Source organism: Podarcis melisellensis (genome assembly GCF_964234715.1).
Source record: "Podarcis melisellensis genome assembly, chromosome: 15".
Taxonomy (NCBI): Eukaryota; Metazoa; Chordata; class Lepidosauria; order Squamata; family Lacertidae; genus Podarcis; species Podarcis melisellensis.
The window spans coordinates 39,331,453-39,345,061 of NC_138532.1; the positions used below are offsets into that span (position 1 = coordinate 39,331,453).

The 13,609-nt window shown below is 46.8% G+C and overlaps 1 protein-coding gene across 4 annotated transcripts in view; it reads left to right on the plus strand.

Annotated features, from left to right (window-relative positions):
• The window catches only part of BCAS3 (BCAS3 microtubule associated cell migration factor), a 454,578-nt gene that overhangs the window by 58,384 nt on the left and 382,585 nt on the right, over positions 1 to 13,609 (plus strand). For all 4 annotated transcript variants that reach the window (XM_081890294.1, XM_081890296.1, XM_081890293.1 and 1 more), the window contains exon 10: positions 13,029 to 13,105. In XM_081890294.1, the coding sequence (XP_081746420.1) occupies positions 13,029 to 13,105 (77 nt within the window). The remainder of the gene's footprint in view (positions 1 to 13,028; positions 13,106 to 13,609) is intronic.

Here is a 13,609-nt window from a genome sequence, read left to right on the forward strand (position 1 = left end):
TTGGGCTAGAGATACCTTTTTCAAGGTTTGTCAGACATGGATGTTTAGAGAATGTTTGCTTCCATATAATGGAATCTGACGATGCAGAAATGACACCTTTTTACAGGTAAGCTTGGTTACCCCCAGCAGCAGGAACTTACTGGTGAAGACCCCTTGAATCGCTCTGATCAGAAATACACCAGCGTTACTTAGTTGGCACTTCTGTTAACTTGCCTTGGTTGTAGATGGTTGGGAGTTGCTATTTCAGATTGTTTCCTGTTTTATACTGACTTGGCATTATTGGTCTATTTTTGTTTTTAAAAGCATTTTCTACTGCAAGGCGAAAAGGTTGTGCCAGGGCACACTGTTTTTTAAAATGTTATTTATTAGTTCAATAAATTTCTGTTCCACTCTTCATCATAAATAACCCCAGGGCAGTTTACACATATAGAATGTATTACTAAAATTATAAAACATGATATAATAGTTGTGGGAACCTTTGGCCCACCACATGTGGCCGAACTACAATTTCCATCATTCCTGGCCATTGACCATGCTTGCTGGTGCTGATGGGAGTTGTAGTTCAGCAGCATCTGGAGGGCAAGAGGTTCCCCTGCATGGGCTATATAGCAAATGAAGAGCAGTGCTAAAATCCATACCAAGCAACAGCAGAAAGCAGTTATGTTTGACAAGGATTCATCAGCTACCTTCAAGTGCCTTGGGGAAGAAAGATGTTTTCAACTGGTGGAGAAAGCTATACAATGTACACGCTTGTCATATTTCTAATGGGAGGGAATTCTATACCTGGTGTGCCACCACAGTTAATGCATGATTTACCCCAGAAATGCTGGCAGAATCCCTAGAAGGGTCTCTTTTGCAGATTTTAGGGCCTAGCCAGATTGATATAGGGAGAGGCACTTCTCTGAGTACTTAGGTGCAAAGTTGTTCAGGTTTTTTTTATATAACAACAGCCTGAGTAGAGCTCAGTCACATGCATATGACAAGTGCAACTCTTGTAAAACTGACGTTAAAAGGTAAAGGTAAAGGTACCCCTGCCCGTACGGGCCAGTCTTGCCAGACTCTGGGGTTGTGCGCCCATCTCACTCAAGAGGCCAGGGACCAGCGCTGTCCGGAGACACTTCCGGGTCACGTGGCGAGCCAGAGCTGCACATGGAAACGCCGTTTACCTTCCCGCTAGAAAGCAGTCCCTATTTATCTACTTGCACCCGAGGGTGCTTTCGAACTGCTAGGTTGGCAGGCGCTGGGACCGAGCAGCCGGAGCGCACCCCGCCGCGGGGATTCGAACCGCCGACCTTTCGATCGGCAAGCCCTAGGCGCTGAGGCTTTAACCCACAGCGCTACCCGCTACTGACGTTATATGGTTGCAAAAAGTATGTGCCAGCTTCCTTGAACTGTCTTCAAGGATAGCCCACCCACCCCCCAGCTTATTACAGCAGTAAAAATAGAAGGTTATTAGAGAATGAGTTATTCTGGCCAGACCATCTCGGTCCAGGAATGGCTATAGCTGGCAAACCATAGGTGGAGAAAAATGTTATGCATATCACAGATGCCACATGTACTAGGCATAGGCAAACTCGGCCCTACAGATGTTTTTGGGACTACAACTTCCATTATCCCTAGCTAACAGGACCAGTGGTCAGGGATGATGGGAGTTGTGGTCCCAAAACACCTGGAGGGCCGAGTTTGCCTATGCCTGATCTAGTAGTTCCCCCTCCCCAACTACAGAACTGCTCCCTTAAGGGGAGGTCATCCCTGTTAGGAGCAGATCATCTTCCTGCATCCTGGGCATGTGAACTGCACTTCCTCATGATTCCATCTCAGTTGGTTGACTCTCATGCAGCCCATTACTGCCTCCAGTCCAGCAGCAGCAGCAGCAGCAGCAGCAGCAGCAGCAGCAGCAGCAGCAGCACGGCCTTCCCTCATTCTGCTGACAAGGAGGAATAGAGCTGGTTGTCATCCACACATTGATGACAGTATGCTCAAAATCCCTGGATGACCTCACCCTGTGGATGATAAAGAGCATGGGGAATAAGATGAAACCGTGGCGGACTCCACTGCACAGGTGTCAGGTGGTTGAGAACTATTGTGTCATCAGAGGGGCTGCAGCATCCCTCGTTGCTTCTAAATCCATCAGAGCAGGAATCTGCAGTGCTGATTTCCCCACCACCTCTACCCCCAGCTGCAGTGACATCATTCTGAAACAGAAAGCAATGACACACTGGGATTCTTTGATGCTGCCCACACCACAACTGATGGTTGAAACCCCCCTCCCAACAATATTTATTTTAGTGCAGACTGTCATAGCCTTGTAAACAAGCCTACACATGTTCTAAGCCTGTAGATTTTTTGCTAGCCTGCTAAGGGGTTAGTGGCCTACAACTCTGGGCTGACCGTGGAATAGGATAAGGCCCCCTCTTCTGCAGCCAGCATAGAAATGCAAGCAATTAGTATCTAAGCAGACTAGTAAAATAATTTGTATTCTGCCAAGGGGGCTGTCAGAAGGACGGATGGATTGCTGTGTCCAGGGTCGGCCCGCCCATGAGGCAAGGTGAGGTGGCTGCCTTGGGTGGCAGGATCCACAAGAGCAGCAGATCCCATCTCCAAGGAATGTATTGTTTGCTGCAACACTCCCCTTGGAGGCCAGATCTGCTTCCTCCTTGGTAGCTCCCCCGCAATGCTGCCTCTAGACAAATAGGAGGCACCGCTGGTCTCCTCCTATTGGAGGGGCTAATGGCAAGAGCTGTGCTTTGGGGTCTCCTGGGTTCTGCAACCTCCTTCAACCGTTGGATAAGGATGACTTGATTCCACGCCTGTGTTCCCAGTGTAGAACTTCACTCCCCGCTTCTTTACTTGCCGATGAGAGGCAACATTTTGTGGGTTCGCCTCAGGTGCCAAAACGTCTTGGGCTGGCCCTAGCTCTGTCCACCCTTAGCCAGCTTGCTGCATTTCTATGTTCCATTTCCAGACAGCACAGAAATCAAGCGGGCTGGTTGGGGAGACAGAAATCAGCCCTGCTCACTTGCCCGCCTGGAATTCTGTGTCACCTATGATGTTCCCATGAGTTGGTTCTAGAGATGGGGGAGAAATTAGATTCAGCTGCCATTTATAGGCGAGGTTCCCGGATTTGCAGTTTCTGAAGCAATCCGCAAACTGAAGCAACAACCATATTTTGAAGTCCACACTTCTCTGAATTTTGTTGTGCTGTTCTCACGCCAAGTAATGAGTTCAAAAATAAATATACTAGGGGAAAGTGTGAGTAGAAATGCATGTATTAGGTGAAATGTTGGTGGGTTTTCATGAGGACTTTAAAAACCCCCACCTCGTGTTGAAATGTGCAGAACTGATGATTGGAAAAGTGATAAATTGGAATGGACAGATTTGCCTTCCCTAGCTGGTTCTGTATCAACTAGACTGAAGCGTACCTCCAGATCTTAATGCGGAAAAGAACGACTGTGCACCAAGTTTGAGGAGGGTGCATTGCTTCTTTGATTTATGCTTTGAGCCTCCTTGAGGACACCACTGGAAAAGTAGGCTACATGTTTGTAAATAAATAAATCGGTGCATGAATTAGAATCCACATTTGCATGTCCCTGTCTTGTTCTGTGGGGAGACAACGGCATCTGAAGAAGGAGAGGAACTGAGGTCCACCCTGACAGAAGTCCCAACTTTAGTTTGTGTAAGCAGAAATCTGTCTTTTGCCCCAGATGTTAAATGTAAACTTTTCTGACCTTTTGAAGAGGATGAACTAGGCTAGCCTTAATGTATATTTGTTTGCTTATCATGGTCCCCTCTCTGCATGCTGGAACCCAAGCTTACTTTAGAAGTAGGTTTGGTTGTCCTTAAAAGGAAAAATATAGCTAAATAAGCTTAGAATTTTGTGGCAGGAGGGGAGGGGGTGGAAATGCCTTGAATTTACTTAGTCTTTGCATTACATTGTTTTGCTCTTTGTGTGTGTGTTTAAAGCTTAAAGCAGCTTCCCTTTCTTCAAAGGGGGGAAAAACAGCATTTGTGGAGTAATCTGAAAGTTACCAATAGGTGTCAGTTTCTCCCCACATCATGGCCTTGAGATAACCGAGGGATCCGCTTTCCTGTTTGCTGAAGCCAAAGCAGCAGGGAAACTAGCCTTGATTTCAAGGCATTACATGGTTCTTCCATGGCTGCTAATAACATTTTCTGAATTAAAGTGTGAAATCAGATCTGTATGGGGTACTTCCTTTCCTGCCCCCTCAGATTTTGTGGGGAAATAAAATCCCTTCCTGATTTTATTGCCTTACTTTCTTAGTCTTTCCCCCCACCCCCTGCCCTAAAGTAAGTTGTACATAATCAGATCTCTAAAAAACTTCTGAACAGCGTAGAGTTTGAAAGGCCATCTATCTAGCCTTTAGGCATGGAGGCCCACCCACCCATTTACTAACTCACACCCCTGCCCCCTGGCAACACGATGGCTATATTTTACATCCAGTTTCGGAGGCAGTGTACTGCCGAATTCCAGTTGCAGGGATTGCAAACAAGAGGGTGCGGATGTGTTGATCTGTCAATTTTGGTTTCTCTCAGGTTTTTGCCCATATTGGGCAAAAGATTCCTGCATTGCAGGGGGTTGGACTAGGCGATCCTCAAGGCCCCTTCCAACTATGATTCTATTGTTTTCTCATGAAAATCCACCAGCATTTTAACTACTTATTTCTCCAAATATAGTCGTACTTTGGTCGTCGAATGCCTTAGTACTCGTACATTTCAGCTCCTGAACAATCGAAACCCGGAAGTGAGTGTTCCGGTTTTTGAACATTTTTTTGGAACCTGAACCTCCGATGGTGGGTTCCGCGACTTCTAATTGGCTGCAGGAGCTTCCTGCAACCAATCAGAAGCCGTGCTTTGGTTTCCGAATGTTTTGGAAGTCGAACAGACTTCCTGAACGGATTCCGTTCAACTTCCAAGGTACGACTGTACACTCATTTTCTGTTTGCAGATTTGCCTCACGTGCGGACATTTGCCAAGCAACATCCCTAATGTAATTCTTTTTATAAAATGTTATTTTCAACAGTAGATGCCAGCATATGCACTCTTCCCCATAATCTAGCTCAGTGTTGTCTACACTGACTGGTAGCGACTCTCCAGGGTTTCAGGCAGGGGTCTGCCTCGCAACCCTATCTGGAGATGCCGGGGATGGAACCTGGGACCATCTGCATGCAAGGCAGATGCTCTACCAATGAGCTACAGACTGTGTGTGTGTGTGTGTGTGTGTGTGCGCGCGCGTGCAAGTAGAACTTCCTGAACATTAGAAAGGAAAACTCTAGGGTGCGGGGGGGGGGGTAACTGTACCTCAAATTATAACCAGTTTGTGACCAACTCTTCTTCAAAAGTTTCAGATTTTAGCAATCTTCCAGGTTTTGAAAACTTTTTAAAAGTGGCATATATGCTTATGGTCTGAGCTGGAGGTTTCCCCCTTTAAAACTTTCTTTATTGTAGTTTAATCAGGAATTCTTAAGCCTGTTTAAAAGCAACAACAACCCTGAGATCTCATTTGATTTTTGTAGTCTGTGTTCAAGGGGACCGATAGATTCTGACAGTTTGATGTGGCAACGTGGTACAGTCACCAAGAATTGCTGTTGTTTGACCCGAAGAGCGGATTTTGAAGTCTCCCACTTGCTTTAGCTATGGATTTCCACTGGGATGGGGTGAAGAATAGAAGGGGCTCTATCCGTACGAGATGCTGAGCTGCAGCCTTGGCACACATCCAAACATTGACAAGGCTGTGGTACCACATCAAGCAACACTAACTCTGTGCTAGAGCAGCTGCTTTGTGCGCAGAAAGCCCCTGGTTCAATCCTTGGCATCTTCCAGTGGAGGTGGCAGAGAGATTTCTTATCTGAAACCCTGGAAAGCTGCTGCCAGTCAGTGTAGACAACACTAAGCCAGTGGTCTGACTTGGTATAAGGCAGCTTTGTACATTCATTTGCTGGAGATGTTCCTACCTGGAGAAGTCAGGAACGGAATATTTTCCATGCAAAGTATTCCATCTGCCACTGAGCTCTGGCCTTTCTTCTCAAAAACTTCCAAGTACTTGTGGTTCTGAATGAATGATTAATTAAAAGAGGGACATAAGCAGCTGAATAAAGGATAAAATAAAAGAGGAACACAGAGTCAGACCATTGGTCCACCTAACACAGGACTCTGGGGTTTCAAGCATTCCCAGCCCTACCAGGAGATGGCTAGATATCAAATGTGGGACCTTCTGCATGCAAAGCATATGTTCTGCCCTTAAGGGGGTGTGTTACTAGATGGGGTGGCCACCTGATGAGACTTGATCCCGTGGCTTTAAGGCAAGAAGTCAATTGCCTTAACCCTCTCTGACTGCCTGTTGTTAATTTATGGTGCTCTTTGCCTATTCTTCCTCTGCCGCTTAATGGTCCTCTGAAGAACATCCCATTTCCCCCACGGTGATTGGGATGGCTGGAGGAAGTGGGGAAGAGGCACAGGGACACATTTATCAAAAGTATATAAACGGCTGTTTGGTGCATCAGTTTCCTGCTATGACAGCGCCGGCGCTTCTGCCAACGACTCATCCTAGAAGGGGGGAGGGTGGCTCTTCTCCCCTTAGAAGAGACCAGGCGATTTGGACATGGTGATACAGCAGCAGTGGCTCTGTGTCCAACAGCCAGTGCTGGCACCACTTTCCCCTGACTCTTGTCAACCTCATGTTGATGATGTGCTCTTAGTCTCTGGGGAGGAAGACGATGGCTGAAGCCATTATCTGGCACCAAGTTTCTATTGATGCGGTACATCTGAGTCCCCAAAGAGGCTCTTTTCTTAGAGAATTTAGTCAGTCTGCTTACTGCGTTCTATATATTTTTTTAAAAAACATGATGATTCTGCTCTTGATATGTCAAGATTGTGCATTTCCATGGTTTATTAATGCAGGACTGGTGCCGGACTTTTGTGTGTGGGCGCTAGCAAGACCCCGCTGTGAGTCCCCCCCCTCAAATGTCCTACGCCAAAGATGTCTCAAGAATTCATGCTGCTCACACTGAGAACCACTGTTTTGAATTCAGCACCTTACCTTGAACTGTGCCTATTGCCATCATAGAAGCCTAGGGAGCTGTCCTGTGCTTAACTAGCTCAGTATTGCCTCCTCTGACTGGCAGCAGGTCTCCCAGGGGGCATTCCTAGCTCTACCTGAAGAGGCCAGGGATTGAAGCTGGGACTTAAGTATGCAAAGCAGATGCCCCACCACTGAGCTACTGAGCCCTAAAAACAAAGTAAGAGCCTAGTGCTCATGGCTTTAAATATAGGGCTGACTTAAGAACATTTTGTTGTTGTTGTTTTTGTTGTTGTTTAGTTGTTTAGTCGTGTCTGACTCTTCGTGACCCCATGGACCAGAGCACGCCAGGCACTCTTGTCTTCCACTGCCTCCCGCAGTTTGGTCAAACTCATGCTGGTAGCTTCAGGAACACTGTCCAACCATCTTGTCCTCCGTCGTCCCCTTCTCCTTGTGCCCTCCATCTTTTCCAACATCAGGGTCTTTTCCAGGGAGTCTTCTCTTCTCATGAGGTGGGCAAAGTATTGGAGTCTCAGCTTCACGATCTGTCCTTCCAGTGAGCGCTCAGGGCTGATTTCCTTAAGAGTAGATAGGTTTGATCTTCTTGCAGTCCATGGGACTCTCTTGAGCACTTGCAGTCCATGGGTCTCCTCCAGCACCATAATTCAAAAGCATCAATTCCTCGGCGATCAGCCTTCTTTATGGTCCATCTCTCACTTCCATACATCACTACTGGGAAAGCCATAGCTTTTACTATACGGACCTTTGACGGCAAGGTGATGTCTCCTTGACATTAGAACATTAGAAGCTGCCTTATAAAGAGTCGCTCCCATGGTCCATCTAGATCAGTATTCTCTGCATGGATTGGCAGCAATTCTCCAGGTTTTCAGATGGAGAGCCCTCCCAGCCCTACATGGAGATGCTGGGGATTGAACCTGAGACCTTGTACGAGGAAAGCAGACGCTCTGCCACTGAGCTGCAACCCTTCTCTGTAAACCCCCAAGGCTCAGGTATAGCATGCTCTTTTATGTAGCCAGCATCCTTCAGTAGCTGAGCAGTTGCATGTGAACACTGTTTTTTTGGATGCCTCCCTGAAAGGAAGACAGAGCGCTTCTGCTGGCTGGCCTGCTCGGAATTAAAAACCTTACCAGAGATGGAATAGTTTGCCTTTTAAAGTTTGGCCCGTCTTGCAGGGGTGAATGTTGTTGCAGCTTCCTGGTGCAGCTGTCTTTGATTAGGAAACCACTTTAAACTCCACTTGCCCTGTTCGTTTTGAGTTTTGAAAGGCTTTGTCACATGCAGCCAGGCGGTTGGAGGATGTCTACACGCTGAGCGCACCCTGTCTGCTTCTAACACGTTTTTTTAGACATTGAAACACTCCTTGGCAAAAAAAAATACACACAATACACTTTCCCCCTGAATTAAGGTTCGAGGTGCTCCTGCACCTGGAAAGGTTTGCTTCTAGAAAGCATGAGAGTAAGAATTGGCTGTCGCCAGGGTAGTGCAATACATACACACATATCTCAGGGGTTGCCTTTGGCTGGTCATCAGACCAAAGCCCATGGCGCTTACTTAAGGCCAGAAGCACAGCAAGACCAGGCCTGACTCCAGCAAGATCCTAGAATTGTAGAATTGAAAGGGATCCCAAGGGTCATTTAGTCCAACCCCCTGCAACTCAGGAATAACCATTTGGTTGCATCTGTAACATACTTTTAAAGCGCATTCTCTCCCACCCCATACACCTCAAGGAAACCTGGGAACTGTAGTTTGTTAAGGGTGCTTGGAAGTGTAGCTAAACCAGTGTAGCTGGTGTCTGACCAGTGTACCTGTAACAAAAAGTTACAGTGCATCCTTACATCATAGCAGGAGTCCTCCTGTTCAGGGTTGCTTTCAGTGATACCCTTCTCCAGGTTACACCATCCTGGTCCTCTCCTTCCTGACAGTTCCATAGCTGTTGCATGTGATCAGTCCTCTTTGAGCCATTTTGCTGTTGTTTGCTGCCTTAGACTTTATTTTTATTTTTTTAAGTACTCTTGCAGACTTTGGGGCTCCCCTGAAGGGGAGTCTCAAACAGATCTCTCTCTCCTCCACTTCCTTTATGATGTGTCTAGCCTCTTAGGGAAGTGGCGAGGACTGTAGGAGCCGACTCCTAGGGACCAAGGTTGCTTTGGCTCTCCAATAAAATATCTGAGGGGGCAAAGTTGAGAGGAATTCCCATTCAAATGGTGGTGTGTGTGTGCGCGTCACATCATGTGATGGTGCAGGGCAGGGCTCACCTGGGCTCCGCCAATATTTTACTAAAATTGGCACCCCTGGTAAGGACTCTCAGACTTGGGAGCTGATTGTGGTGTTCCAGGCCTCTCCATCTGTACCCCAAGACTCCCTATACACCATCGCCCTCCTAGGCCACAGCCATCTGGCCTTTCTGCACAGTAGCTTGCTACAGTAAGAGTTTCAGCCATTGCCCAGCCCACCCCTGGCCCTGCTCACCACTGGCATGCAGCCCCAGGGAACTTACCCACAAGGGGAAGTGGCCCTCTGGCTGAAAAAGGGTTCCCTGCCCCTGCTTAGGGAGAAGAGGAGTTGTAAGAGGCTGAAAAGGAAGAAGACAGGGGCTTGCTCTAATGCACCCCCCCAAAGACAATGTTATTGGGGGGGGGAGAGAATGCTACTGGGGTAAAGGTAAAGGTACCCCTCCCGTACAGGCCAGTCGTGACCGACTCTAGGGTTGTGCGCTCATCTCACTCTAGAGGCTGGGAGCCGGTGCCATCCGAAGACATTTCCGGGTCACGTGGCCAGCGTGACGAAGCTGCACTGGTGAGCCAGCACCAGTGCCGCACACGGAAATGCCGTTTACCTTCCCGCTATAAAGCGGTACCTATTTATCTACTTGCACTTAGGGGTGCTTTCACACTGCTAGGTGGGCAGGAGCAGGACCGAATGACAGGAGCTCACCCCGCCGCGGGGATTCGAACCGCCGACTATACAGTCAGCAAGTCCTAGGCACTGAGGTTTTACCCACAGCGCCACCCGCTGTTATGGGGGGCGGAGAGAATGCTACTGGGGTAGTGGTGGTCTAAGGCACAAGAAAGCCAATACTCCCTGGTGTCTCCAGCCCCAAGGATCCCAATTGGCAGGGCTGAGAAAGACTTCTGTCTGCCTGAGACCCTGATGAGCCAAGTAGATAATCTTGGTGCTAGATGAGGGTGGCTGGGTGTTCAGGGGAATGTTTGGATGAAGTCTCTTAGACTTTGGCTTCGTCTGGTTCTCATAATGCTCTTGCCAAAACTGCACCAGGAATTAAGGGTCTCCTCTTGGCAGGGTCCGGGTTGGAGGCCTTGGGGAGGAGGTCAAGGGCAGATCTAAACAAGAGGAAGTCTTCAGAACAATGGAAGATGCGACGGCTCTGGGAGAGTGGTGGCATTTCTATACAGCTTTTCATCTCCAAGGGGATTCTGTAAACACATTTGCAAGCTATATTACTTCATAGTCTTTATAAACAAGTTTAATTTATCCCTTTCTTTTTGGAGGAACAAACAAAATATTAGTTGAAAGGATTCAGCAATTTGTTTTTTTCTGTCTCCTGGGAATAAACAGTGTCATGCAACAAAAGCGTCCCCTCCTATCCTTTATTTACCCTGTTCCCGTTCTACACCTCTGTTTGTCTTGATCTGTTCCCATTTTGGTTGGATTATCTGGCTGATGCAGGGTGGTGGCGCCTTATGGGGAGAGTATAAAGACCTTTGATCTTGAACATGTTGATGTGCTTCTGTGTGCATAGTTCTTTCTTTCTTTCTTTCTTTCTTTCTTTCTTTCTTTCTTTCTTTCTTTCTTTCTAATGTTCATGCAATTTGATTAACTGTAATAGTTTGGCGAAGTTTATTAGTAGTTCTGTGGGCGCACCAGACATCTTAAGGGGCCGCAGCTTGGTGGCAGAGCACATGCTTTGCAGCCAGACAGTTCATAGACGCTGCTTGCCTTCACCCATGCTCAGTCTTACTGAGCTCCTGCAGCTTGGTGGTGGGGCACAGGTCTCATTTTCAGCCTCCAGTGAAAAGCATCTCAAATTAGCACCATTAGGAATGACGTCTCCCTGAGGCCACAGAATGCTGGACTGAATAGTCCAGTGCAAGGCATGATCCTAAGAGCATGAGTATGACATCAGTATAGCCCTGCTGCATGGGTGTAGCCAGGATTTATTTTAGGAGGGCAGGCATTATGTTGGGGGCAGAACCAAGTATTTAGAGACATACATACTCCTGTGGAGGCAGAACCTGGCCATTGTGGCTAGGAGATAGTTCAGTAACTAGTCCAGCATTCTGTCTTCAGCAGCAAACAGCCAGATGCCTCTGGGAGCTTTCAAGTCAGGTGTGAGGGTGATGCCTTCTGCTATTGCTTGTGCCTCCTCCAGCATTTGGTGTAGGCTGCCTCTGCATACACACGTTCCTTGACTAATAACCATATAGTGATACATTATCAACAGATTGTATTCAACCAAGTGTTACCAAGAGTAGACCTATTGAAATTAATGGACCTAACCTTGTCATGTTCCTTAAATTCATGCCTTCAAACACCCAATTCTCAGATGTTGAAGTTAACCCCACCCCCCAGATGTAGACATAATGCTAACCATGGTTTGCTACAAAAGGTGATTCCTTTGTGATAGGAGAGGAGGTTAGAAGTCTTCTGGGTGCTCTTGCTCTCTTGACCATGGTTGGGAGATCAAGCAGTGTTGAGTACCCACTGGGCTGGGAAGAGGCAGACAATTATTTTTATTTCTTTTGAAAAAGAGAAACCAACCCACTGACATGTTCATTAGAAGGGATGGAAGAGAACCGTCTACAGAAAAGGCTTTTTCAAGAAACCCAAAACCAATCTAAGTGGGACAAGATGAAGAGAATGATAGATGTCATTGGCATATATTTTAAAAGCCATATAAAATGGATATGGCAAGAAGGGAATTGTATAAAAGTCTCTCTTCCCTCTTCCTCTTGTTCTGTTTGGGGTAAAGGGGGTATAAGTCACTTTAACAGTGTATCAGCTTACCTTGCCTATTGAGAGGATGGGTCAAATGTCCCTTTAAGCTTATGTGGGGCCAATGTAATGATATATAGGACAGTCCAAACTGGAGACAGTCTGTGGCTTCAGACCTCCTTGAAGCAAATCAGTGCTCCCCCCACCTCCCCAAATGTACAAATCTGAAAGGCTTTATGATGAGGACTGCTATTCCTCTGAGCAAGTAAAGCAGGCTAAATGATCCACCATTTTTTTAAACAGCCTTGATAGCCTACTGGGAAGCCTGATGGGAAGTTACTCAGAGGGTCTGGAGCAGAACTGATCCCAATGCTTTGACAAGCCTTGAAGTTATGAAAGCTTGAATACTGGGTAGGGGTCGTACATGGAAAAAGAGAAGGCTTTGTCCAATATTAGTCATACTCAGAGTAGACCCATTGAAAGTAATGGGCATAACTAACTTAGGCAAATTAATTTCAGCTGGGTCTCCTCTGAGTAAAACTTAGTTGGATGCAGCCCATCACCTTGTGCCATTCCGTTCATGGGACAGAATAACATAATTCATGTTGATCAGGTTGCATGAATTATACCAAATCCTGGAGTCCAGTGACTGCCATGTTTAACTACAGCAAGAATGGGGAACTTCTTTTTCTGCCTGAAGGCCGCATTCCCTTCTGGGTAACCTTCCAAGGGCTTCATGCCAGGATTGAGCAGGGCCAGAAACAGAAGCACTAGCTGGGGCTGATGGGAACTGGAGTCCAGCAATAGCTAGGGTGTGGGCACAGGTTCCTCATTCTTGAACTAATGCAGCATCCTTTATAATGGGAAACTTTGTGGCTATACCTTCGTTTAAGCTCAACTTTTCCAGTGGAAAAAGGAAACTGAGATAAACACCCATGCAGCTTCTGGTTTCTCCTGTATTTTGTTGTTCATAAGAAAGTCTGTTCCAGTATTCTCAGTGTTCCTTTCCCCCCAACAGGCTGCTATCCTTGCCCAGGGCCAAACATGAACCCCATAGCTCTAGGAAGCCGGTGGCTGGCTTATGCAGAAAATAAGGTAAGAACTCAAATGCTTAAAGGTACATTTAGGTACATTTACTAAAGTTCTGTAATTGTAGGAACGTTGGCAAGGATGTTAAGCCTCCTAGTGGTTCCCTTGCTATCATAATTATGATTTATTATGCTATCAGCGTGCGTGGTGCTTTGTGACCTAAGGAGCTTACAGTCTACATTTCCACAGCGAGGAAGTCAAGCGATGGAAAGATGGGGAGAGAGGGGGAAAGGTAGCAGGATGAAGATGCATGTGCTTTTGTTTCCGTTGGATATGGTGCCAAATGCCTTCTAGAGTTGCTATATATCCAGAATTTCCCAGAAATACTGTAGGACATGCAGTAGGAAGCAGTGTCCGGGCGGAAATCTGCAAAATGCCTGGGAAAATCCAGATGTATGGCAACCCATGTCAGCAGTGCCGTTTTTGCCAATTTTCCTTAGAAAAAGTTCAAAAATGTCATTTATTTGCAATTTTGAAGCTCAATAACTTTGGGTAAAGTTTTAAAAAGCT